We start from the raw sequence: 27,059 nt of genomic DNA, 5'->3' as shown, positions 1-27,059 counted from the left end.
GGGGCGCAGCGCTCCCGGCCGCAAGCGCGGAGGGCACCAGGCGGCGCCGCTCTCCCCGGGTGCTGCGGCTGCGCTCCCGGCTCCGGGCGGACGCGGTGCTGGCCTCGCCCGCTGCTCCAGCGGCGCGCACGGAAGGGACGCCTGGCCTCGGCCGGCGGGTGCGCATGGGCCACGCAGTGCGGCTCGCCCACGGCTACCAGACGCGGCAGCGCTCGTGCGGGTGCATGTGGGTGCCCTCGGCGCAGTGGAAGGCGTCCGCAAAGGCCCCCAGGTTCTGCAGCGAGCCCAGCACCCTGAGGGCGACCAGGGGGGCCTGACCAGCTTCCCTGGGTGCGCGGGGTGGGGGGAGGGGGGCTGCCCGCGGGGAGGAGGCAGGGGCTACTTGCCTGTACTTCAGGGGGCTGTGGACGTCGGTCTTGATGGACTGGATCGCAAACTCAGGCCGGTAGGACCCGCACCACACCTGTGGGCGCACGAGGGGCGTGGCTGCGGGACTGGGGGAAGGGCGGGCCTGGGGCGGGGGATGGGACGGAGGGATAAGGGGGGGTCCCGAGGGGATCCAGGCGTGGGTGGCCGGGACAGGCGTGTGGTCTCATTTCTTTCTAGGCACAAGGGAGTCCCCCCTGTCCCAGGCTGCCCCTTCTTGGGTATGGGGAGGGGAGCCCCAGCTCCATCTGAATCCTCCCGGGCTCCAACCCCTTGCCATCCTTTTTCTCTAAGAAGCTTTCCAGGCTGGTAAGTTCTGGTTCTGCCTGGCTTGCCTGCTCACTGCGCCCCTGGAAGCATCCCATAGTGGAGGCCCTTCAACGGGTTCCCAGGTGGCACGGCAGCAGGTGGGGTGGGGACTAGGGCTCCTACCTGGGCGTAGTTGATAAAGAACAGCTGGTCATAGCTCAGTTCCAGTCCTGGCAGCTGCTGGTCCTTGCCCCCTTCTGCCATCCACTTTAGGTAAGCCTGCAGGTGCCAAACAGGTGCTGGGCCCAGGCCTGTGCTCGCTCCCAGGGTCACACCAGCCCACAGGGACTCCAGGGTCCTTGGGTCCAGGAGAATGGAGGTCTGGCTCCATGGCCTACTCCTGGTGGAGGTCCTGCCTCTGCAGCTTAAGGCCCTTTGAGCACTCCCAGGGACGGTCACTCCTACCTGCCTTGCCCAGTGGTCATCTCAGTACTCCACTGTCTGGGCTCAGGCAGACGGCCACGCAGCACCCACCCAGAATGAGCTCCCGAGGCCCAGGGCCTGAGGCTGCAGGTGTAGGGGTGCTGCCGAGGCCGGCGGGTACGTGGTGAATGTCACTGTCTCACTTGGAGATGGGCAGTGGCTTCCCCAGAGGTCGAAGGCTCTGCTAAGGTCGGGGTAAAATGTGGGGAGGTGCCCACCCGCCCACGGCCCACCTGCCCACCCGGGGCCCTGCTGCCTTCCAGTACCCATGGAGGAGGGATCCAGGGTGTGCCTCGGCTTGGGCGGGGCACCGTCTCTGCCTCAACGAGCCGCCCGTCCTTGAGGGGCCCCTGCTCGGACCCACCTTGTATGCCTGCCGCACCCCTCCGTTGTCGGCGATGTTTTCCCCGAGTGTGCTGAAGCCGTTCACCTGCGCACAGGAGCCGGGATGGCAGGGCGGCCCGGGCTGCCCTGCCTCCCCCAGGGGCCGGGGCTGGGGTGCGGGTCCCTGGGGGTGGCGGTACAGCTGATGGCTGGCTCACATTCTGGTTGTCCGCCAGATCCCAGGAGTAGTTCCCGTACTGGTGGATCATGCACTCCGACTGCTTCCGGAAGTGCTGGGCCGAGAAGTTGCTCCACCAATCCAGCATGTTGCCATTCTTGTCGAAGTTCCGGCCTGGGCGGGCACAGGTGGGCTGCCCACATGGCCCTGCCTGCCCAGGGCCAGCCTCACCGCACATCCTTTCAGGAGCCCCAATACCTAGAGCTCGCATGTGAGCGGGGAGCGGGCCCCTGAAGGGCACCGGCCTGCTTGAAGGGTCAGCACAATGTCACTGGGCTGCTCAGGCCTGGGAGAGGGGCTTGGTGGTCTCCCATGCCACCCCCGAGGTCAGGGCCTGGGGTGTCCGGTCTCAGGGTTTAATGACCCTTGTTGGGATATCCAAACTGTCTGGGGAGCACATGGTCCTGGGGGACGTGAGGCTGCCCTCAGAAGGTCCCAGTGGTCGAGCCCCGTGGGAAAGCCAGCCTTCCCGGATTGCAGTTGGAGCCCGTGTGCGTGGTCACAGGCCACGAGAGCTGGGCAGGGGTCCCCAGCCCACGCTGGGAGGTGGGAACGTCAGGTCAGCGTATCCCTGGGCTGGAGGATGCTGGCCGTCCTGGAATGACACCAGGCCAGACTCCAGGCCAGGCCAGGACCCGTGGGTTCAGAGCTACACGGGAAATGGCGTCACTGTCACCATGTCACAGGCCCAGGGGAGGAGAGTGGCCAGCGAGTGAGGTGGAGTCAGGGTCAGGCCCTTGTGCTCTCTCCTCCATGGCTCTGCGTAGAGCAAGAGGCCTGACCGGGGCCTACCGTTCAAGACCTGTCCTGCCACCGTCGCTCCCCTGGGGACCTGGCAAGTCCTTCCCATGCCCTGGGCCTCAGTGTCCCCATCTGAATCAGGAAGGGGTTGGAGGGACAGTCCCCTCCCAGGACTGTGGCTCAGGGCAGAGGGTGTGTGGGTGTGTGACTTGGAGGTGTCGCTCTGACCCCCCACGCAGCTTCCCTACCGTTGTCGTCAAAGCCGTGAGTGATCTCATGCCCGATCACCATCCCAATGCCCCCGAAGTTCAAGGCCTGTGGCTGCTCCTTGCTGAAGAAAGGAGGCTGCAGGATCCCAGCGGGGAACACTGCACGGGGATGGGGTGGGGAACAGGCCCTGAGCGAGCGCACCTTCTGTGTGCCAGGTTGGGGTGGGCACCCCTGGGGCTCCTGCCATTGAACCCCGCAGCCCAGGAGGCAGGGCTCTGAACGGGCCCATGTTACAGAAAAGAAAGTCGAGGCCCCGGAGCCAAGAGGCCAGGGCCAGTGGGCAGCAGATCCCGCTCTTCCCACCATTCTCTGCTGCCTTGGGACAGGGGTGTGCGGCCCCATTCTCTAAGACCTCGCCCCACTGCTCACAAGGAGAGGAACGTCCCCGCAGGTGGGGTGATGGGTGGAGTTCCTACAGGTGGGGAGAGGTTCTCCCCTTCTGAGCACAGGCTGGAGGTGCCCCCTAGGAGGAAGGGGTGGGGGCTGCTGGAGGGGCTGGGGTCAGTCACCGAGGGGGCGAACGTACCTATCTGGTTTCGGTTTGGGGAGTAGAACGCATTAACCACGGCTGCCCCGATGATCCAGCTGTGATGAACAGGCCGGTCACCTGGAGCCCTCCCGACAGGCCCCCCCTGCTGGCTGACCAAAGCCCACCCTTACTTAGGGTCACAAAGTGGCTGTGCCATGAGACCCTCGTTGCCCACAGCCAGGGCGAGGTCTGGGCAAACCAAAGATCCGAATCCTCCCTGAGCCCTGGGCCCCAAAGCAGAAGGCACAGCGGGGCTCTGAGTCGGACCGAGTGGCCTCTCCCAGCTGGCCCTGCGCTCAGCCCACTGGCTCCCACGTGCCGTCCCCACTCACAGGTTCTGGTCCACTTTCTCCCGCAGCTTCTTGAGGCTCCGCTGGGCCCCAGCCTTGAGGTTCTGAAGACCATTTTCAAAGTACTTGTCCTCTGAGAAGTTCAGCTATGGGAGAGGGGCGGTCACCTCGGGTGTGCAGGCAACTGCACAGAGAGTGGCTGGGGACTGGTCTTGGGACTGGCCAGGCAGTCCTGCGCAAGGCCAACAGGCTCTGGGTGCAGATGGGGGGTGGGGGGTGCTCTTGCTGGCTCTGGGCATTTATGCAACCTTAGTCTCCCCGTCTGTAACAGGTAACTCTGGAGCCGCCCACCCAGTGAGGGGGCCAAGTTAGTGCCAGTGCCACCTGCCAGGGCATTGAAGGCTTACGGTTCACAGGGCTGGTTCAGGGGCAGATCGGGTTGGGGTGAGGAAGAGGGGAGGTTCTGGAGGGCCCCTGGGCCGGGGATGGGGCGCACATTGGAGTACTCCTCGTCCAGGTGCTTATTTCTCTCCTCCAGGATGTAGTCTGGGTACCCAATCTGCTCCCGGATGTTCATGGCCTAGGGAGGACATTGGGGCCAGTCTGTGCCTGCCCCACCGTGGGAATCCTGGCTCTGCCCCTCGCTTCACTGCCCGCCTGGCCGGCAGCCAGGGGTCTGATGGGGCGAGCCCTGGGCGGAGTGGCTCAGCTTCCAATTGTCACACTGGCCCAGAGGGGCTTCTGCTCTGAGGCCATGGCCACCCCCACCCATTCCCAGGGGTGCTAGGGGGTCTCGCAGACTTGGCTTCTGGTCCTGCCTCTGCCCACAGCCCCTTTCTGAGCAAGCCACACCCAGCCTCAGTGTCTTCATCTCTGAAGCGGGTATGATGATGGTCACCCTCCCGTCCCCACGCTGGGGCTGCCCTCTCCCTGCAGGAAGCCCTGACCTGGGGGCTCCATCCGCCCACCCACCTTCTCCTGGGCCTTCTTCTTGGACACCTCGTCCATCCAGCCCAGCTCATCCAGGGTCTCCACGAACACCGCCCGCACCTTGTCGATGAGCTCTCTGACCTGGGGGGAGTGCATGACCCTTGTCCCGCATGACCAGCTTTGGGGTCTCTGCAAGGGTCTGGTCCAAAGCCCCGTCCCTGCTGTGGCATTGGGGTTGGGGATGAGGAATGATCCCCACCAGAACAGGGGTCCTGGCTGCAGGTCTTTCTCCTGGGTGGGCCTGGGGCCTGCCCATCCCTGGACTCACAGCCTGTATGACCTGTCCCCTTTCCCAGGCAGATCTGTAGGGTTGGGGGTGGGGCCTCTGGCCTCTCCATGTGAGGGGATGGGCAAATGTGTGCTCCCAGAACCACTGAGCACACACGTGCAGCTGGGGGGCCCTCGGGGTTCCCACACCAGGAGCCAGGAGTCACCACGCGGGGTGTGGGGTTGGGACCTGGGCCCCCACACACCGTGGGCCAGTGTCCCTGTGGGGAGGAAGCTCCTGGCCCTGGGCCGTGGACCATGGACAGGGGTGCCATAGCAGTCCAAGCGCAGAGCACCCACCGCGTCCTTGCTGTCTCCGGGGAAGGCCTCCCTGACGTAGAGGGAGCCCACAGCGCTCTCCATGTTGCTATTGACGTAGCTGACGCATTCCCGCCAGCGCACCTCCTCCACGGTCGTGCCGTACAGCATCTGTGGTGGCCGGTCAGCCATTCACTCGCTCACTCATTGCTGCCTTTACCAACATCCGCTTCCCTGCCCTCGGCCTCAGGGGCCCAGGAGCCAGTGGCGGACACGGGTGAACTCAGACTCCCCTCTGAGGGCTGGCCATGGGTGTGGGCAGGACCGAGGGTGCAGTTTTCAGGGGCGGGCTCCCGACCCAGGCTCTGGGTTGGACCTTTACCCCAGGGCAGTGGCAGGGACCTCCTCAGCCCTCAGTGCCTCCTTGTGCCCTGTTCTTGCCACCCTGGCCTGGCTGGCTGGCCGGATTCTGACCTCAAGGACTCCAGCCCCACCCCAAAGCACCGGCTGGTGTTGACTCTGGAGGTCCTGGGGGGCCATATCCAGCTCAGCTGCAAGTCACCAGCTCTCCAGGCCCCGGTTTTCCCATCACTAAAGTGGAGAGGCTTTGTTAGTAGTGTCTCCAACCTAACATGACAAGCTGGGGTCCCGACTTGCCCCGAACGGTTCTGCCATGTTTTCCTGATGCTGTGGAGGACCTCTGCCCATCCCATTTCTCTAGTGAAGAACCACAGAGTCCCCCTGACTCCCATGCCCCTCATTCCTCCATTTGTACCTCAACTCTCTGTTGTAGGCACCTCCATCTGCTGCTGATGCCCTGGTCCACCCTGTCACCCCACCTGGATGATGGCACCTGTCTCCACTCTGATTCCACGCCCCCTCTGATCATTGTCCCAGAACAGCCACCAACACCACAGGGCTTCCCAGTGGGTCCCCTGCTCTGCCCTGACTGCACCCCACCCCCAGAGCAGTCAGCATGACCACACAAGCAGGACACCAGACTGTGGGTCCCACTCCTACAGCCTCAGCAGCTTTCAGGGCATGTGGAATCCATGCATCAGTCCCATGATTGCTGGCCCCCATCTCTCTCCCTGACCTCATCTCCTTCCTTTCTCTCATGTGGCCCTGGGGTGTCCCCGCCTTGAGAATCTGCCCCAGTCTTCTCATGTCTCAGTCATTCTCTCCTCATGGTCTCCAGTGTCACCTTCACAGAAAGGCTCTCTCTGTCCTGTCCCTTCCTCTGATGTCCTACTTGTTGCTTTTGAAAGAGCAGATCTCCAGTTTGTCGGCTGCCCCAAGAGGGCAGGTACCTCATTAGCCTCTTTCATGGCTCTGACCCCAGGGTGGACCTTGGTGTTTGGCCCACAGCAGGTGCTCAGTACCATAAACTGAGTGAATCAATGACAGGGCAGGGGCAGGAGCTGCCTCTGTGGGGTCTCACTCACCTTGCGGTAGTTTGTCCGTGCATCCTTGAATCGCTGGCTCAGGCTGCTAATGCGATCCAATACCAGGCGCCAGACCAGGTAGTTCTGTATGGTCCTGTGGGCAGGAGGCAGAGGGTGGGGTATAGAACAGGTGAGTGGTATATGCCTAGAGAGATTATTTGGCTTATGGGCCCTTGGTCAACAGGTTCTATGCCAAGCAGGGAGCTCACCGCAAGCAGGGTGGTGGAGAAAGCCTCTAGGACAACCCCAGATACAGCCTGTCTGCTCCTGGGTGCTTGAGATACCTCAAGGAGGGTTCATATCTCTCACTAAGGCTCTGTCGGCCACTAACATTTACCCACTCATGTCCCTCACTCCCAGAGTAAATGCCCTGGGGTCCTCTCCTGTGAGGAGAAGCTGCAGGGGCGGGGGGAAGGGGCAAGGATGCTTAAGCCTCTGGGGACCCTCTCTGGGTCCTCACCTGGCTGAGTAGACATCGATGATGTCTTCAAGGTTCTGGAGGTAGGGGATGCCGTAGACCACCACTTCTTCATCTGGCAGCAGTTTGATTTTGACAGAGGACAGCACAGATTGTATGAAGAGGGTCCAGTTAAACCCCTGGGGAAAGAGGGCATGGGGAGAAAGAGAGACAGAGAGGTAGACACAGCTCCTGGGCATCCAAGAAATCCAGCTCTAACCAAAGAATATTCAGAGAATAAGAGAGAAGGCACAGATGATCAGAATCAGGGGAAGGGTGGGTGACATTAGCACAGAGCCTACAGACTGTGACAAGAGATTATGCCAATGTATTTAAAAACTTCAGTGTGGTGGAAAAATTCTTGAAAAAAAAAACAAACACAACTTAGCAAAATGACCAAAGAGTAGCAAATACAGTCTTGTATGTAATAAACTGATCTTTAATTTGAAATATTCCCATGTAGAAATTTCCAGACTCATCTGGCTATTCCAGTGGATGCTATCTGACATTTAAGGAAGGCATACTGCCAATCCTACTCAAATTTCCCAGAGAAGAGGAAGAGAAAACTCTTCTCAATTGGATTTGGGAAGCCAAGAATAACTTAATACCAAAATAAGGATATTACAAAGAAAGAAGGTAACAGGCTAGTCTCATTTATGATCACAGATACAACAATTCTAAGGAAAATATTAGCAATTAGGATTTATCCACACCTATATAAAATGGATAATACATCACAGTCAAATTTGATTTATTCAAGCAATTCAAGTTTGGTGTAACATTTGAAAATTGAATCCTATAATTCACCGTGACAAGTGATAAAGCAGGAAAATCACATCTTAATTTTGATGGATGCAGAAAGAAAGGCATTTAGTGAATTTCACCATCTGTGCATAATAAAAACTCTTAGCAGACTAGAAATAGAAGGTAAATTCAATAATCTGATGAAGGGACTCTGCATACAACAGCAGCAACAACAGAAACAAACATGTCCACAGCAAATGTAAAAACGGTGAAATGTTGCAGGCTTTTCTCTTCGGAAGGAAACAAGATGTCCACTATCATGACATTAGCACTGCGCTGAGTGTCCCTGCCAGTTCAGTAAGACAAGTAAGTGAAATAAAATCAGTAAGAGTTTGAAAGGGAAGAAATAAAACTTACTGTTCACAAAGGACATGATTTCATGTGCATAAACTCTGAAAGGACCTACAGGTAAAGTATCAGAACTAGTAAGTGCACTGAGTAAAACTGCTGTGTATGAGGTCAGAATCTCTGTATGCTAGCAACAAAAAATACAAAGATATGTTACAAAATGAGGCCCTTCATAACAGTATAAAAAAACCAAATGGCTAATAATAAATCTGATGAAAGATATGTAAGGCATCTTAAGAGGACATTTCATACACTGCTGTTGGGGACAACAACTCTGTACTCAGGGGAAAAGTTTTGGAGTTATCTGCTAAAGTTGAACATATGTGTGTTCTGTGACCTGGCCATCTCATTCCTAGGTAGATACCCAACAGAAGTGCATGCATGTGCACCCCAAAAGACATGCACTAGAATGAACGTGACCACCTTATTCAGAAGAGTCCAGAATGTGATCTGACCCAGAAGTCTAACAAGAGTACAGCAGGGGTGTAATGGTTGTGTGTTCTCAGAATGGATCATACAGCAGTCAGGATGAGTGAAAACTTGCCTGATGCCCAGTGAGATGGGGGGTATAATGACGGCGGGATGTAGTCTCACCTACAAAACGTAGGACGAGAGAAGCCCCGTGCAAGTGAGTCAACTTGTCTGGTTCTGATCGAATCTTGTGGTGGGAGAAGTCGGGGTGGTGGCTGTTTCAGGGGAGGGCAGGGGAAGGGCCATGTGGAGGGGTGTCTGTAGCGGTTCTGATCTGAGTAAGGGCTGTGTACACATGCTCACGTGGAGACAAGTCTACGCATTATAAAAGCATCATGCACCAAATGCCCCAAAGCCTGGCTTCCAGAATGTTCCCCAGGGGCTGCTCCAGCGCCATCTCCATGGCATGGCGCCTGCAGGCCATCGGGGTTCTCTTTCTTCACTTCCCACACTTGGCACATTTGCAAATTCTGCTGGCTCTACCTTCCAAATAGATCCAGAAGCCACCCTCTCGCCACGTCTGCTGACACTTGTCCCCGCCTGTCACATGTCCTGCCTGGGCCATGCTGCAGGCTGGTCCTCAGTGTGAATCAAGTCTGTGCCCCAAGCCCCTCTCACACAGCATCAAGGCCAGTGCCCTGGAGGTCTGGCCCGGTCCACCCCGTCACCTCCCGGGCCTTATCTGCCCTCCAGCGGCCTTGCGGCTCCTGCCTCAGGACCTGGGCCTTTGCTGCCCCCGTTTGGGCTGCGTGTCCCAGACGGCCCCTCCTCCAAGACTTCTCTCGCACTCTTGGCTGCCGTTGTCCCACCCCCTCCCTGCTTTCTGACACACCCTGCAGGTCCCGCTCTTTCTCGCTCCCGGCCTGCATGGCAGCATGGGTGCAAAGTGGGGATAGCCTGCACGGTTCACGGATGCGGCCAGTGCCAGAATAGGGCCTGCCCCCCAAAGTGCCCGCTGGGGGGTGGGCCAGCTGTTGGGATGGGTTGAGGGGGGTGGCCGCAGCAGGCCACCACTGGGAGCCAGTGCCAAGGAAAAGAGCAGGATCCAGGGACCATGGAGCCTTCTGGAACACCAGGTGCCATGAGTCTCCCCGAATTTTCCGGTTCTGTTCTATGGCTCCAGACACTTGCATTTTCTGGTCAGGAGTTAGGAGCTTTGGTTTCTATCCCTACTGCCTGCCCTCTCCTCCCTCTGACTTTGGCTCCATCCCTGCTCAGGCCCTCTGCCCTCTGACTTTGGCTCTGTCCTCGCCCACCCTCTCTGCCTTTTGACTTGGGCCTTGGCTGTAAGGTTGGCGGTGGCTAGAACTGCACTTCTGCCCCTCCTATGGGGAGGCCGCTGGACAGGCTGGCTGCTCAGGGTGGTCAGCCGGCCGAGTTTGGGGTTGGGTGGGGTGCTCCCCTCTCTCTGGCTCTTCCCCTGCCCCCAGCCCCTGAGCATAAATCCTGGCCAGCAGGGAGGGAGGGCCTGAGGGTGCGGCGGTGTGGGGCAGCCTTCAGTCTGGGGTGGGCATATCCGTGGGACAGACTTGGGGACAGAGTGCCCTGCGTGGGGGTCTCCCTGGCTCTGGTTAATCAGCAACCCCTCTAGGCTTGTTTCCTGCTCAGAAGAGTGGGTTCATTGCTGCAGGCCCCTCATAGATGGGGACCCTGTGGCCCTGGACAGCCCAGTCGGCACCTGCTGTCCCAGCGTGAGAGCATCCCTGGTGGGCGTGCGTGGGCGTATATTTCCGAGGCTTAGCTGACCGAGGCGGGGACTCACCTTCAGGCCAAACTTGTTCTGGAGGTCCTCCAGGCTCATCCTATGGTACAGGGTGGTGACATCGTGCCTCTCCTCCTGGGGGGCCGTGGCCTGCACCGGGGGCCAGGTGGTCACGCTGGGACCGTGGGGGGTAGCTGGGGCCCATCCCCTGCCCCCCTTCCCCCCCGCCCCCGCCAGGCCGCGGCCTCACGTTTGCCAGCTGCGTCTCCAGCTCCAGCACCTGCACCATGTCCTCCCGCACCAGGTAGCTGTTCTCCGGGAGGTTCATGTCTGCCCGCAGCATGGTGGCCACCGACATCATGAACTGCAGGTAGGCTTCCCGCACCTGGGCCAAAGGACGCAGAGCTGAGTCTGGCGGCCTCGGCCACCTTGGCTCCCATGGAGCTCTCTGTGGGGTGGGGGTGGGCGTATGACACGAAGCAGGCCCCCGGGAGGCTCGTGGGGCCAAGCTCAGCCAGCAGGCGGTGGCAGGGCCCCTGAGCACTGGGATGGGGCACTCCAGCCTGTCCACGCCCTCCAGGCCAGGGCCAGGGCCTCAGCTGCCGCTCACACTGCCGGACAAGCCTGCATGGGAGGTGCGAGCTGCAGGCGGGGTGGACCTGCGTCCTCACACCTGCGCACTCGGCTCCACGCTGAGGCCACGCCCAGCCAGCTCAGAGCTGCTCTCCCCGCTCCACCCCTTTCAGGCGCGCGACCCCAGGCCCCTGGGCTCCCACAGGACCAGAGACCCATTCTGTCCGTCTGATGGCAGCCTGTGAAGTGCTGGGCACACAGCAGGTGCTCAATAAAGGTCCAGGGCCGGCCCTGGGCTGTCGGCTAGGCTGCCTTCTCCAGGCTTGCCTCAGCCCGAGGGTCAGGAAGTGGGTCTTGAGCATGGACGCCCCTCCTGGACTTTCTCCGTGCCCCATCCTGGAGGGGCGTCCCTCATAGCAGGTAGGGGCCACTGGGGCGCCTCTTCCAGCCTGAGGCTCGGCCGTCGCTGCCAGCTCTGGTTCACACTGCTGGGCATGACCCCGTCCAGATGCTGTGTCTCTCTGCTGCCCAGTCTGGTTCTCTCAACTCCACTGCCCCACTCCCGGGCTCTTCCATCAGCCACGCCTGCTTTTCTCCTGGCTGGACCCATCACAGCCTAGCGCATAGCCCGCCTCCACCAGCGAGCCCACCATGCTGCTTCCCCGCCGTGGGTCATTTCACAGCTTCCACCTGTCACAGACCGCTCCCTGGCTCTACCTTCTACCCTGCTCGCCTGGGTTTGGCTCCCCGTCTCCCTCCTCCCTTGAGGCAGGAGCAGAATGGTTAAGGGAGCAGGCCTGGGCTCCGGCGGCCTGGGTTCAGATCCCAGCCGGCTCTCCACAGCAGACTAGCAGTGTGGACCGCAGCCCTGTACTGCCGGACAGGCAGGCGGGGTGTGACCCTCGGGGCTATGGGTTGAGCTGAGCTTGTCCCCATATAGGCGCAGGGTGTTTGGGGACTGTCCCTTTGATGAGGCCGAAGGCCACGCTTAGCTTGTCCACAGGCCTCAGAGCCCCCTGCAGGCGCTCACAGAGGCTAGCTGTGGGCAGCGAGGGTCAACGGGTCACAGGGGGCCCTGAAGTGACGGGTGGGCGGGCAGGGCAGAGGGGCAGGCAGGAAGTGCCAGGGGGAGGGGCCTGGGGGCCCGCTTGACTCACCTTCTGGTTGCTGCCCTCGTTGAAATAGTACTCTCGGGATGGCATGCCCAAGGTGGGCTGGTCTATCTGGAGACACAGAGGGTGTGAACCTGGGCAGGGAGCCGGGGATCCCCACAGCCTGGCTGACGAGGACAGCAGCTCTCTCCACTGCCCGTGAACTGTGCCCAGTGGAAACACGAGCTCCACCAGGACGGGCACACGCTGGTGTGTATGTGGACACTGGTGTCCCAGCCCAGCTCTGCGAGTGATGGGCGGAGGGCCGCAGGGGCCGGACTGCAGGGCGGGCTGAGAGGTGGCCTCACGGCACCCTCGCCCTCCCAGAGTGGTGTGGCCTGGCTGTGGCCAGTGGTGGCTCTCTGAGGTCAGCCTTCCTGTCCTGGTGCCAGGGGCCCGGACAGGTGGCCCCGAGGACCGGCTCGGCACACGGGCCGGCTCCCCTGACCGGGACCTGGTTCCGCAGGCGGCCAGTGCCCCCGAGCGGGACGTGGACAGGAGCAGGGCTCTGGGGACACCCCCGGCGTTCCCCCGCTCCCCAGCCCCGGCCCCGGCCAGCTCCCCACTGCCCTGCAGGCGCCCCCAGCCAGGCACGAGGGGCCCGGCCTACCCCGGCCCCCCGGCACGGCTCGTACGTAGATGATGTGGCGGCTGGAGTTCTGGTCGTCGTTCCAGATGAAGAGGTCGATGAGGACGCGCCTGTTGAACTGCGTGTTCATCACAGCCAGCTGCTGTTCCAGCTCCCACCTGGGGCCTGGGGAGTCAGCGCCTCAGGCTGGGGCCAGGCTGCGCTCCTGGGGGTCCCAGGCCAGGCCCTCGTCGGACACTGGGTCCCAGCCTGCTAGACCCCTGCCCCGCTCATGGTGGCAAGCACACTTGTGGGTGCCCGGGGGCTGAGGGACACAAGGGACCCACTTCCCGAAAACGTGCCCAGGGAACAGCAGGGCCCGCGTGTGGGGCCTGCCATCCGCCTGTGCCCCCTGAGCCCGGGGTGCGGCGGGGGGAGGTGAGGACTCCCTAGGGCTCTGGAAGGGGGCCCACCAGCAGCTGGTACACACTTGCCAGCAGGAGCCTGGAGGGCTCAGCTGCAGGAGCCCCAGGCGGTGTCGGCCTGTCTGCTGGGCGAGGCCGCCGCCAGGCCCTGGCCTTACCTACGCTCTCGTTCCACTTCTCCATGGTCACCGGCCAGCCTCCCATCACCTCCAGGATGTCCAGCAGGGGCTGCGAGTCTCGTTTCTCTATCACGCCTGAGAGGAGAGCAGGGGTCACTGGCCCAGACGCGCAGTGGGTGTGCACCTTCCCACAGGCCCGCGGGGACGCCGCTCGCCCGGCGCCGAGCCCCGCCCCTGTCACCCGCTGCGGCGCCGGATGCAGAGGGGCCTGACGGATGCGGCTGTGACAGGCGCCTGGGGCTCGGCGAAAGCAGATGGGCGTGGGAGGGGGACGGGCGATCGGGTGCCGGGTGAGCCAGCCTGAGGGAGGCCCTGCGGCCCAGGAGTGCTCAAAGAGGTGCCCTGTGCGCGGCCCTGGGCGCTCTGGCCTGGGTGGGGGAGCTCAGCATCACGGCCGACAGAACAACTTCCCCCGGGCAGCGATGGTTTGACAGGGACCTTGGGAGCTTCTGTCACAAATAAGGTGAAGGTGGGGACACAGGGGCCTATGGGCTGGCCAGGTGATGTCCCCTCACTCTGGCTTGCCTTCGGCAGCAGTCCTATAAGGCTGGCTTAGCCAGAGCCCCCTCAACCCAATTTCCCCTTCTAGTAATCTTCTGTCCACCGACCCCATCCTGCCCCTGGGCTAGAAATCCCCCCCGCTCTTTCCCCTGTGGAAAATCCCACTGCAGTGGGCCCTGCACCCATCAGAACGCCCTGAATAAAGTCTGCCTCACCGTCCTTCACAAGTGTCGTGCTAATTCTTTAACAGTGTGCGTGTGCATGCATGCACATGCACACACACGTCCATGCACACGCACATCCACATGCATGCACACATGTCCACGTGCACACATGCACACACAACACATATGCACATACACACATATCCACGTGCATGCACACACACACACGTCCATGTGCATGCTCGTGCACCTTCCCTGGGGCTTCTAGGTGGGCCCCTCACCATTTTCCTCCTGCCTGGACAGGGTGGCCCCAGGCTGGGGTCAGGATATAGATAGGGTCACAGGCAGCTGGTAGCAAGGCCATGTCCCCAGGGGAGCCTTGACCCAGTGGTCTGGTGAGGGCACAGCCCCTCTGGCATGAGTCCATGCTGTGCTGCAGGGGCTGTGGGTCCCAGAGCCTCCTGCCAGCCCTCTGCCACTCACTCTCGTTCATGCAGGAGCGGTACAGCATCTTGGCCTTCTGCACAGCTGGCCTGTCCTTGGTGGTGGAATTCTCCAGCACCCCTGTGGGCAGAGGAGGAAGCTAGACGGAGACCTGAGGCGGCTGTGGGGAGAGCCAGGTCAAAGGTCCCAGTGCCCTGACCCCATTCAGTGAGAGGTGGTCCCTCTGCGCCTGCCGGGCCTTTATTCCAGGGGAGTTCTCCTCCCCTGTGCCCTGCCCTGTGACCCCAGAGGGCCCAGCAACCCGTCCCGCTGGCCCCATGGCCACCCTAGAGTGGGGCAGACGCAGAGCCTCACCCCAGCTCCACCCCCAAGGTCGCAGCTGCTCTCACCTTTGAGGATGACCTCCAGCTCATCTCGAAGGATGTCAAAGACGCTGTATCGGGAGTTGGTCTCGGGGATCACGTGGCGTCGCAGCCAGCCTCCGCAAGCGTACTGGTAGAAGTCGTCACAGGGTTCCCTGGATGGGTCCATGTTCTGGAGGATCCTGGCGGCTGCTCATGGAGACGGGTGGAGAGGGAGAGGGGCACCCAGTTATGGGCAGCCGAGGGACAGTTGGATATTCAATCATGGCTGTGTGCCCTTGGGGAGTGTCAGTCACCCTCCCCGAGGCTCGGCGTGGTTGGATTCAAGCTCTACGGCTATGACTTATTAGCCACATGACCTGAAACCACGTGACCTTTCTGCCCTTCATGTGCAAACCTGGGATGCCTGCAGTCCGGGCTCCCAGGAGGTGCTCTGCTGGGGGCCCTGCCCCTGGAGCCCCCTTACTCGCCAGTGTGTCTGTGGGGGAGAGGGGGCTCTTACCCACCACTTGGGGTTTGTCTGCTGTTAGAGGAGAGGGCTTGGCCCCTAGCACCCTGAGTGTGCAGCATCAGTGGGGTCCGGGGTTCCCTGCTGAAGGCTCTCAGCTGAGACAGCCAGGCTGGATTCCCCCCTGTGGCCCCCCCACCCTGGGACCCTCCCTCGCCTTCTGTCCCACTTGGCTGGGGCCTGGCAGGAAGCACCAGCTCGAATGCCTGTCCATGCCCCCAATGTGGGCAGAAAAGTCTCATTTCTGAGTTTTCACCGGCATTTCTTCAGGCCATTTTCACTCTTTTCAGTCTGCAAATGGCAGCATATGGACCCCAATTTTAAGACAAATTCGTGGGAGGAAACTTGTACGTTCATGTGACCTTTCTTTCTGTAACTGCAGGAAGACCCAGGCCCAGCACTACCTTCCTCCCCATCACGGGGGCCTCGGCAGGGGCAGGGCGGCTTCCTGGGGGGCACGGGGATGGGAAGCGGAAGTGCACCTATTTTCTTTGCCCACCACAGAAGTCCCACCTGCAGGCGGGGCCAGGCTCTGCTTGCCAGCCCCCATGCCACATCTTGAGGTGGCTCCCCTTGGCCTCAAGGGGCCCTGTGGCAGCCTCATGGGAGCCCCCTCGCCCCGGGCAGGGCTGTCGAAGGTGCGGGGAAGGAGGCTTACCTGCTATTACACAGCCCGGACTGGTGCAGATATCGCCCATCTCCTTGGGCCGTTGGATGGCTGTGGGCAAGACGCAGTGTGAGCAAGTGGGGAGGTGGAGGGGGACGGGGTGTAGGCAGCATCAGTCTGCTGGGGCGGGTGGGACCAGGCTTCAAACCACCCCCAGCCCCCAGGGATAGTCCAACCTGGGGCGCTGAGTCTTCCCTAGGTGGCCCGGGACTGGGGCCTTGAGTGAGGGTGAGCCTCATGCTGGCTTGAGCCCTGCTGTGACCTGGGAGCCTCTTTATACCCTCTGCCTCCACTGACCCCCATAGCTGCCCTGGGTCCCCAGGACAGCAGCTGGCCATTCTGCCCTCCTGCCTGTATGCCAGCCAGTTCTCGCCCGTCACCTCCTCCAGGCAGCCTGCCTGTGTTGTTCATCTCTGCACACTATGCCCCCCCAACCCTCTATCTGGCACTAGCTGGTTGTATAAAGGTGTGCCTGCCTGGTCTTGGGGATGGCGCCCCAAGCCTGGGGGGTAGTGTAACTCATGCTGGCTTCCTGGAGCCCAGGGAACATCCTGTGTCTAGCAGGTGCTCGTTGCTGTATCCCTGCCCTGTCCTGTCTTTCTATGGGACTCTGGGGGCCCCGGGGCAGGGCCCCACTCCCCAGCTGCACACCCTAGGCTGCCATGAATTGCCCAGCCCACAGGAGGCCCAGTTTACAGCCCACCTGCTCGGGCTGTATTTTGATAGGGAAGGCAAAGCTACCTCGGGGTTTTCGTTTTACAATGGTCTTCTCTTCCTTTGAGAAGCAAAGCCGGCTAGGAAAGAGTGTCAGCTGCTTCCCTGGGGAGAAACACAGCACTCAGCTCTCTGCCTCCAGCCCCTCCTGGGACACCTTGGGGCTTGCTTGGGGACAGCCCTGGCATTTTCCTGCAGTGCTGGGGTCCAGGGTGCTCTGGGGCCTGCCTGCCTCCCTGTAGCCGGGCCTGGTCACCAGGGTCACCCAGCAGAACTTATCTCTGAGTGGGAGGGGGAAGGGGCCCCATGGGCTTGCCCACCCCATTGCTCTCCAGACCCAACCCACTCAGCCCCACCCCTATCTGCCAGGGCCCAGAGGGTTCCTGAGGCGGGACCTCTTTCTCCTCTGACTTCCTCTTCTAGCTTGGGATCATGGGCTACACCATGCAAGGTGGCAGTTCCTGGGGTCCTACCAAGGCAGGAACAACAGGTTCATTTACCAGGAAAGGATGTTACTTTCACTTTCTGACCCACTGGCCACCTTCCCTCCATCCCTCCTCTGCATAGGATGGGGGCATTGTCTGGTCAGCTTCGGGATCTTCCGGGTGGTTGTCAATTCTACCCGGAGTGGGGGTGGGGAAGGGGGATGTGGAGGGACAGGGGAGAGGCAGGTCCAGGGAGAGGGCATGCCAGGCCTAGCTACCTACAGACCTGGCTTGTGGCTGATTTTCCCCACTAGGGAGGCACATGGACACCTGGCGGGAAGGAGGAAACAGGGCCTTGTGCAGGTCAGAGACTGCAGAGGGTGCAGGGAGCTCCCCAAACTTTGGGAGTTGGAAGGAATGCTTATGAAACACGGGGTCTGGGGTGGGTGGGCAGAGGCATTTCTCCCCCACTTGTTGCTGCTGCCCTCCCCACCCACCCTTTGTTCATCCATCCGTCCAACGTTTGTTGGTTATTACAAGCCAGCCCCAGTGCCAGGCCCTGAAGATTCAGATATGAGTACGACCCTGGCCCTGCCTCAGGGAGCCCCAGCCCGGTGGACACAGGAGAACAGTGCTGATCGCAACCAGAAATGATGTGGTCCGTGGGTGCCAGGGCATGGCTGTCCCACGGGTATTTGTCAGGCTCATTAACCCAGAGCCCTGGGACAAGAACTAGCCCTTGGACCCCAAAGGGCTGCCCCCTCAGGGACAGTGACGAGGAGGAGAAAGGATTTTTGCTTCTGATCAGGACGAAGAAAGTTGGAGGCAACCGTGGCTCCCTCCCAGTGAGGAGAACAAGCTGCAGATGCAAGAACATGGGGGTTTGCTGAGATCCGTTAGAGAGCTATGGGCAGGAAATCTACAGAGCCAGATTCCAGACAGGGAGGTGCCCTCCCCAGAGAGAGGGGCCTGCGGCAGCCTTCCCCTGGGCGCCAGGGCTCGAAGCTGGAGGAGCCTGTGAGCTGGCACGCCAGGGATGGGGTTCCACATGGCACACCCACAATCAGGTCCTCCCCTCGCCCCCAAGGGCACAGGCAGGGCAGGACAGCCGAGAGAAATCGCCCCACAAGAAGAAGTAGATAAATGTGACCCATCATCAGAAAAACCCAAGATAGTCCAAAGACGTGGACTCAGGTGACCAGATGTCAGTCAGCAGACAAAATCTTTAGTGGTTATGATAATTCAGTTAAAGGGTCTGGTACAGAAGATGGGAAGCGGATGTAGGTATGTGGTGAACGTCACCAGAGAAATGGAAATGGTAAGAAAGAACTGAAGTGAAGGATTGGTTTTACAGGCTTCACAACACATTGAACCTGCACAAGAAAGAACCCATGTCAACATGGGTGATCCAGACCATGGCACGAAGGAAAAAGACAAAACAGACGGAACAGAGGAAAACATCCCCGAATCCCCAAATGGTGCAGCCACCCCGAAAGCCAGTGTGGGAGGTTCTTACAGAACCAAACACAGTCTTATAATATGATCCTGCAACTCCACTCCTAAGTGTTTCCCCAACTGGTTCAAAAAGTTACATCCACACAAAAACCTGAATGTGAATTTTATAGCAGCTTTTTTGTCTGCAATTCCAAAAAACTAGAAGCAACCATGATGTCCTTCAATGGAGGAATGAATAAGTAAACTGTATTACATCCATACAATGGCATTATTATTGAGCTATAAAAAGAAGTAAGCTATCAAGCCACAAAGAGATGAATGGATAAATCCTATGAGTATATTATTAAGTGCAGAAGCCATCCGAAAAACCTGCATACAGCATGATTCCAATTAGATGACATTTTGAAAGAGCAATCACAGAGGTGGTAAACAATGATCACCAGGTGTTTGGCAGGGGTGCAGAGTAGGGGTGGTGGATACAGAACAGGGGGAGCACAAGGGGTAGATGAGCCTGGAACATCTCAAAAGGCTAGAAAGCAAGAAAGTGCTACCCTCCCCTCCAATATCCCGAAGCTACAGTGATGGGGGGTAGGTTGGAGGGGCACAGAAGCCACCTGACAGAGCCCCCAATGGCCTAAATTGGAACAATTTGAACAACAAAATAAATTAGTATTGGATTATAATCCAAAGTATAAAATAAATATTCATGAGTCCATGCCGACATAAATAAATCATTGAATAAATAAATAAATGGGGGAAATAGATTCCCCATACAGAATTCCAAATAGTGTATGTAGGTGCCCCACCTCTATGGACGTGGATTCTAACTCCCCACCCCTTGGGTGTGGGATGCCCATGGTGGCTTCCTTTTGAAGGGGACAGTATGGAAAGTGGGAGGAAAGTGGAGAAACCTAATGAACGCTACGTGCTCAGGTCACGTGATCGTGGTCAGCAACGGTGAGGAGTCACTGGAAGTATGTCCCCCTGATTTATGGGCTTCCTCCCCAAAACACATCACCCCAGTCCAATTATGAGAAAGACATCAGACAAGTCCCACCTGAGGGACATTCTACAAAATACGAAGCCAGGACCCCTCAAAACTGTCAAGGTCATAAACAAGGGAAGGCTGAGAAACCATCACGGCCGAGAGTAGTCTAAGGAAATTTGATGAATAATGTCATGTGGCATCCTGTAGGACCCTGGGACAGAACAAGGCATGAGGGAAGAACAGAGGAAATCTGAACAAAGTATAACCTTAGTTAATAGTTAGATAGCAATGTTGCTTCACTACTTGCAACAATGTATCCTAGTGAGTAGAGTAGAAGGTTAACAGGGAAAGTTGGCGAGGCCCATATGGTGCACGGCACTATCTTTGTAATAGTTCCGTGAACCCAGAGCTGTTCTAAGAAAGTTTTAAATTACTTTTAAAACAACTGGAACACAGGATCTAGGACCTGTGGGACTTTATTATTATTATTATTATTATTATTATTATTATTATTATTATTATTATTGCGGGGGAGGAGCGGAGGGAGAGGGAGAGAGAATGTTAAGCAGGCTCTATGCCCAGTGCAGAACCTGACATGGGGCTCGATCTCATGACCCTGAGATCATGACCTGAGCTGAAATCAAGAGTGGGACACTTAACTGACTGAGCCACCCAGGCATCCCAATTATTAACTGGCAAACAAAACGGCAAGGACATTTTGACTCACAGGTTGAATAGAAATGAAGCTTACTTTAATGCTAAAAAAGGACCAACAGGAAAGGCAGCAAAGAGACCCCAAGAAGGATGTTCTCCTCCTTCATAATTCCAGACGGGAGCAGCTTTCCTTAACACCCAACTGACATAGAATCCACTCTTTGTTGTTTTATATTTGCTCACATAACTTCTGTAATATGTGAATTATTTTCACATAGACTACATTAAAAAAAATATTTTGGAAAAAAAGTTTTTTGACATTTTTGTCTGTAACTTTTGCTCTTCTAAAGGTTGGCCTTGATTTGAATGATTTATGTTCCCTCTCTCTGTCTCTTCTTCCTATCTCTCTCTCAAAAAAGAAGGCCACAGAAATCTTAGATGGGTGGAAAATAGCCCTCCTCCCTGGAGAACGCGTGATCATGGGCTGGTTGTCATGCAGCTGTGGGTACGAGTTCACAGGACCATGTGGCCAAGGAAACCTCAAGCTGAGACACTTATTTTAAGCAGGCCCAGGCTGGTGGCCTCCCCAGGTGCTTGGTGGAAACAAACACACATGTTCTCTGGATGGCAACTTCCCGGCCTGAGAGACACAGGGTCCCCACAGATGAAACCAGTGTGAGCATGGATTCATGCTGATGCAAAGGCAAGCTTCCACGGGTGTGCAAAACAGACACAGAACTATGATCTCCAAGGATTTTCTATCTGGGGACTCTGATCCCAAAGGTGTAGGGCATGATGGACCCCAAATCTCGACTCCTCTCTGCCCCATGCCTTTGCTGGAGGACACCTTCTCCCTCTCTTGTCTGTGGGTTGACTGCACAGCTTGCTTTGGCCTCAGAATGAGGAGGAAATGATGCTATGGGACGCTATTCCTGCTCTGGGTCTGGACCCCAGGAGGCCTGTGTGCTTTCCACTGTCCTCTTAGACTTGTGCCGGGAGAGGCTCCTTCCTGCCCAGGCCTGCTTGCTGGTGCTCGTGGGGGGTATAGTTTATGTGGGACGGAGTCGCCCTGCGAGCCTGAGCCGGGTCAGCTGACCCCCGGCACAGCTGTGTGCCCGCATGTCCCTGTAAATAAGGGCTGTTCTAATCCCCGGGCAGTGTGTTAGGCAGCAATACCTCACTGGCGCAGAAAATAATCCAAGTATGTTTGAAGAAGCAAAAGAAAACATTGAAAACAGGTCATGAAACATTTAAAAAGAATCAGTTTTTGAGAGAATAAATTGTCAATTCTAGAAACACAAAAGAATGTAGTTGCTGAGATTAAATTTTTTTAAGGATTTCATTTACTTATTTTTTTAGAGAGATTGAGAGAGAGAGAGAGAGAGAGCACACATGAATGGGGGGAGGAGCAGAAGAGGGGGGAGAGGGAGAGAGAAAGACTCTCAAGCAGACTCTGTGCTCAGCATGGAGTCCAGTGCGGGGCTTGATCACACAACCCTGAGATCATGACCTGAGCTGAAACCAAGAGTTGGATGCTCAACCGACTGATCCACACGGGTACCCCCACTGAGATTAAATTAAAAAAAAATCCAAAATGGATTTTTTCCCCTGAGCTGCAGTTTACTTTGCTGATTGAAACCTGAGTGAGAGCATGCCACTCTAATTATGGGGTTTCATCTGAACCTCAACTGCACTGCAGTACAGAAATATTCAGATATATTTTTGGAGAATTGACATCTTGCAAAACACAAGCAACATTTTAATTCATATATGAGAAAAGGCAGTGTTCTAAAGTGTATGTGTTCCAAGTTATTGCAGGTTTTTTTGGGGGAAGAATTTCTGCAGAAAGAACACAGGTGAAGAGAGGTTTAGTGAGCTGGAATGTAGTTCAGAGTAATTGACCCAAAATGTGGGACAAAGTCAGAGAGGGAAACTCTCCAGAGACACAGAGGATGGAGGGGGGGAGGATCGAGGACACATGGAATCAGAATTTTAGAACGGGAGAAGAGAGGCCATGTGGGAGACACAATATTCAGAAAGATAATGTACAACTTCCCACAATAAATACATGGTGTCAAGGCTGAGATTTGGGGATCACAACCTCTCCAAAGCAGAATGAACAACACAGATTTAGATGGGCCCAGATTTCTGGACAGTGGCAACGGAAGCCAGACCGTGAGACAGAATCTTCAAGCCACCAAGGGAGAATTAGGCTCAGATGTATTTCACCAGTTAAACTATTAATGAAGGATGGGTACTGAATGAAGTTATTTTCAAATAAGCAAAAAATAAGTGTGAAAAACTTTTAAAGCAGTGCTCTCCAAACCTGCCTGATCATGAGAGACGCCTCATGGGCTCGTCCTGTACAGATTTCTAGGTCACACCAGGGTGGAGGCCTGTTCTGGACTGACTGTGGCTCCACCCAGTTCACAGTTGAAGCCCTGACCACCAGTGGGATTGTGTGAGGAGGGACAAAGGTTAAATGAGGTCACAAGGGTAGGGTCCTGATCCTAAGAAGAGGTGAGACACTGAGCGCCATGTGAGGACACAATGGGAAGGTGGCCACTACAAGCCCAGAAGACAGAGTCCTCCCCAGGAAATGACTTGGCTGGCACCTTGATCTTGAACTTCCAGCCTACAGTATTCGGTGATGGCGGCCTGAGCAGACTGAGACAGGGCCCAAGGTCTGGAGTTTTAACAATTGCCCCCAGTTATTCTGATTATCAGCAAGTTCAGCAAACACCGTCCTGAATCAGTGCTCCTCAACTTCAGCACAGATGAACAACATGGGAATTCAGTGCAGATTCTAATCCAGGCCCCAAGCAGGCCCTGAGTCTCTGAATTTCTGACAAGCTCCCAGGTGAGGCTGACACTACTGGTCCACAAATCACATCTTGAATAGAAGCCTCCAAAAGTATGTACTTTGGAGAGAAGAAACAGTATTTCATAAGGACCACCTGAGATGGAAGAAAAATGATGACCAAAGAAACTGATTAGGATGTGGGAAATCCAAAATTAACATCGACTGTATTAAATAACGCTGCTTATGTGCGGCAGATAAAAATAAGATAGAAACCAAGTGCTGCCCACAATAACATGGACAGGGTGGAGGAGAAGGAGAGTTGACCTGCTCTAAATGCTTGTATTTTTGGAAGAAATATGGAGGTCTTGATTCACTGAACACTTTATTAAGTTAAATATGCATACACAGATCTAAGGTAGAACAGTTCTGCTTTCTGCTTAGAATGTCAAAATCCATGACAGAATGTCATTCCCACCCCAACAGCAAGGAAAATCCAGATAATCTACAGACGTTGCAATTTCTCTGGACCCATCTAGGATCTGAGGTCAGAGGGCAACTAGGAAAACAGAGTTTCAGGGAGTGATGAGCCCCTCTAAGCAGAGATGATACCATCTCCCCTTTGACAGGACCCAGGAGTGAGACAGTCACCACACAGGTGGGTAAGAAGAACTGAGATACAATTTTTATGTTGGAAGGACTTTTTCATTCAGGCCTGTAACCTTTTACAGGAGACAGCAAGTGTAACTACTTGTGTGATATTAGAAGCTGCTCACTTCTTAAGAATTATTTGGAGAAAAGATCAGAGAGGTCATTTTGAATAGGCTCACATCGACAGGAATTAACAGTAAGCACTGTTGGTGAGCTATGAGTACTTTGCACTCGAGCTGCATCCCACAATTAACTAAAAATCTATCTTAGGGAGCAAGAGGTTGATATTTGAGATAAAGACAGGCTTGTAATAAAATCTTTTGACAGAAAGAAAGGAAACCTCTTGAACAAGGCAGCTATTAATGATGAGGAAACCAGATACTGGCAGAGAGCTCAGCTGTGAATAATATTCAGGAGAAATATTGTAAATGGTACCTGTGGCTTTACCCCAAAGCAAAGACGCATCTATATTGGGAGGGCAGGGCCTGGCTGGTGTAGGGAGCTAAATCTGCCTTCCCTTCAGCACGTCAATAACTGCCCTGGTGGTGGGTAAATGACAAAATCCAATATTTTGCTATCACATCTGATCATGAACAGCATGACAGACAAAGACATTTTTCTAAGTGTTATTGATGTATTAAATCATGGGCCCTCAAGTAAGCCTCTAATGTATATGCTATGCTATGTTCCATTTTACAGGTAGGGAAACTGAGGCACAGAGGTGTGAAGGAAACCTGCCAAGGTCACGCAGGTAGATTTGGGGGAGCTGGTATGCCTAGCCATGCCTGGGTGTTCACCACAACCTTATAACACCTCCTCACCATCCCACGGTGACAGTAAAAAAGGTTCAAAGTCAAGGCTTAGACACAGGAGGACACTTCAGTTCCAGGGTTGGCAATATTTTTCTGTAAAAGGCCAAGTAACCAATATTTTAGGCTTTATGGACCAGATACAGACCCTGTCTCACCTATTCAACTTGTAGCATGAAAATACCCATAGACAATATATGAATAAATGGGCACAGCTGTGTTCCAGTAAAACTTTATTTACAAAACATGGGTCGCAGTTTGCTGGCCTCTGTGCTGGACAGTGGCTGTCGCTGCTCATGGGAGCAGGATTCCAGGGTGGGCTGTGCCTCCCACTGTAATTTCTATAAAAACTTTTGATGTTCTGAAAAGTGTTTGTCTATAACTTTTAAAATAATAACTATTAAAACAAAAAAATCTAAGATAACCCCTTAAAGGACAGTGTTCGAAAACTTGCAAGCTAGCTGAGGGAGAATAGAGAACAAAATAATAGTGGTAAGACGAGAGAAAAAAGAGGTGCAAGAAGCACAAAAGAACACAATAGAAAAACCAGACATTCCAGTAATCATAGTGAATGCAAAGAGACTCAATGCCGCAGGTAAGAGACAAGGACCCCAATCCAGCTACGCACTGTTGCAAGAGACACAGCGAAAGCTAAAGACACAGAACGTTTGAAAGAAAAATGGGAGAAAACAGGCTAAGCAAATGGTCACAAATAGTTAGATTGGTATCAGACAAAACAATTTTAGGCAAACTGCATTAAGGTAGAAAGGGTCACTATGCAATGATAGGTCATGGAAGACATGCTAATTCTAGATTTGTATTCACATAACAACATGGTCTCAAAGTCGGCAAATTGCTGCTTGGCATGATTACGGGGAAAACCGGGAGTTCTCTAGCACAAGACTTAACACAGGAAAACCCCAGACAGAAGACTCGACTGATCTAAGGGATGTATCCGTATCTCCGACTTCATCTAAGAGTTAACAGTTGGGCGTCCTCCGCGAACTCTCACGGGTTATTGGCAGCACTGACCACGTGTTAGTCCTGAAGCGATTCAGTAAATACTGAGGAATCAGTATCCCATAAACCACGGCTTCTGACAACAATGCAGTTAATGCAGAAACCAAAAAAAAAAAAAAAAAAAAAAAAAAAAGGGTAACTAGGAAGATCTCCATGCATCTGGATTTTAAAATAAAAAAGATTTCAAAATAAGTCATGAATCAATGAAAAAAATCATAGTGGAAAGGAGAAACCGCTTAGAAATAAATGGTAATACTGCATATAAATCCTTCCACAGACTCAACAGAGCCTGAGGCTGAGATCAGCTTGGGGGGCGTCATTTCTGGAGGTGGGGCATGGCGGTTCTGACTGAGGAGCCCCAGCAGAGACCCCATTTGTATCTAGGAGACCACAAGGAGAAGGCAGACTGGGTAGGGAGAGTCCCTCCTGTCTGGTGGTTCATGCTGCTCTGCATTACCTGGGAGAAGACAGGGGCCCTCTTGCACCCCACAGCTGGGGTGGGGGTAGGGGACCAGCCCTGTCCTCTGGAAGCCTCTAACCAAGGTGTTTCCAGCCCAGTGAGCCCTGAACAAAGGCTCCTTGAGGTCTGGGCTCCCCAAGGCTCTCTGTGCAGCCAGCGGTCCTTCCCCTGACCCCTGCCCATGGAGCAGAGCCCCTCTACCCTGCGGGGACACCCAGAGACCGAAGCAGCTGGCCGGGCACCTGCACAGGCTGGGAGCAGCCCTGGGCTGAGACGCCCAGCAATGGATGGATGGTCCACCTCAGCGCAGATGGCCCTGGCCAAGCCAGTGAGGGAATGTTCTAGGGACACAGGCTGTGGTGCCCCGCTGCTGAGAGTACCAGGAGGGCACCGCTCCTGAATCCTGTGCCCGCCGCGGCCCTGGGGAGGAGCGCACCGCAGCTGTGCCCCGTGAACACCGGCGTCCATGCCTGAAGTGGTGCCCGTGGGCAGCAGGGGGCGCAGCTTGCATGCACCTGGGCCCCGGCCATGCCCCCGACCCAAGACGGGGACAGCCCCTCCACGTCCACGCAGGGATGGGGCAGGGGAGAGAGCAGAAGAGGCAGTGTCCCTGCAGAGCAGCCCTGGCCGCGCCCCCATCGCTCTGGGACCCAGGCTGACCCCTCCCACCATCTTGCAACACGCGGAGCGGGTCTGGGAGGCCGCGACCTTCAGGGGCGGGGGAGGAGCATCCCAGCAGGGCCTTCCCGCCCGGTAGCCGCCGCGGACACACGGTGAGCAGCGGGAAGGGGCGGGGGCGGGGCGTCCCGGGCAGGCTGCGAACTGCGGAGCGAGGTGTGGCTGCCCGCGGGAGGGGAGGGGGGCACCTGCACCTCGGGAGTCCCGCAGGAGCCCGCGGGCGCCAGCCAGCCCTGGACGGAGCCTCCTGGAAGGGGCTGCGGGCACCCTGCCGCTCAGCGCCCAGGGCCGACGCGCCTGCCCCATTTGACAGGGCGGGCTCGTCAGGGCTCGTCAGGGTGGGCAGGCACGCAGGCCCTGGGGGGGGGGGGGCGGCGGGGGCGTCTTCACTCACCTCTGCTGTGGGCCGCGTAGAGGAGGCCCAGGGCCACCAGGGCGCCGGTCACCAGCACCAGCAGCAGCAGCAGCCCCCCCTCCAGGAAGCCTCGGTGCTTCTGCCCCGACCAGCCGGCAATCTCCACCATCCCTACTGGGCTTTCGGGCTTCCCCATCACCAAGTCTCTAGCCGGGG

At 56.6% G+C, this 27,059-nt stretch overlaps 1 protein-coding gene across 1 annotated transcript; it reads right to left on the bottom strand.

Moving 5' to 3' along the window:
• Positions 1 to 193: 193 nt before the first annotated feature.
• On the bottom strand, positions 194 to 27,059 carry MMEL1 (membrane metalloendopeptidase like 1). Its single transcript, XM_045895531.1, has 23 exons — positions 26,883 to 27,059; positions 16,576 to 16,653; positions 15,826 to 15,885; positions 14,687 to 14,848; positions 14,337 to 14,417; positions 13,168 to 13,263; positions 12,652 to 12,770; positions 12,023 to 12,088; positions 10,543 to 10,677; positions 10,353 to 10,442; positions 6,971 to 7,107; positions 6,511 to 6,604; positions 5,108 to 5,236; positions 4,523 to 4,621; positions 4,047 to 4,130; positions 3,593 to 3,696; positions 3,258 to 3,316; positions 2,710 to 2,829; positions 1,701 to 1,834; positions 1,523 to 1,588; positions 859 to 954; positions 387 to 463; positions 194 to 293 (listed from the first exon to the last, which is right to left on the bottom strand). Exons 1-23 carry the CDS (start codon positions 27,037 to 27,039, stop codon positions 194 to 196), a joined length of 2,343 nt encoding a protein of 780 aa, XP_045751487.1. The 5' UTR covers positions 27,040 to 27,059.

This window comes from Mirounga angustirostris, unplaced genomic scaffold (genome assembly GCF_029215605.1).
Source record: "Mirounga angustirostris isolate CCGP_5_RB_7025 unplaced genomic scaffold, mMirAng1.0.hap1 SCAF_4, whole genome shotgun sequence".
Lineage (NCBI taxonomy): Eukaryota > Metazoa > Chordata > Mammalia > Carnivora > Phocidae > Mirounga > Mirounga angustirostris.
The sequence above is the reverse complement of the archived record's forward strand: the minus strand, read 5'-3'. Positions and strand labels throughout refer to the sequence as shown.

What these genes read in the sequence shown, in the direction of transcription:
- MMEL1 (XM_045895531.1), bottom strand. Translation starts at nt 27,039, where the DNA reads ATGGGGAAGCCCGAAAGCCCAGTAGGGATGGTGGAGATTGCCGGCTGG. An exon ending in TGTAAAACGAAAACCCCGAG is followed by an intron (nt 15,886 to 16,575) that starts GTAGCTTTGCCT and finishes TCTTGCCCACAG; the next exon opens with CCATCCAACGGCCCAAGGAG. An exon ending in TGGAGACGCAGCTGGCAAAC is followed by an intron (nt 10,443 to 10,542) that starts GTGAGGCCGCGG and finishes CCCCCGGTGCAG; the next exon opens with GCCACGGCCCCCCAGGAGGA.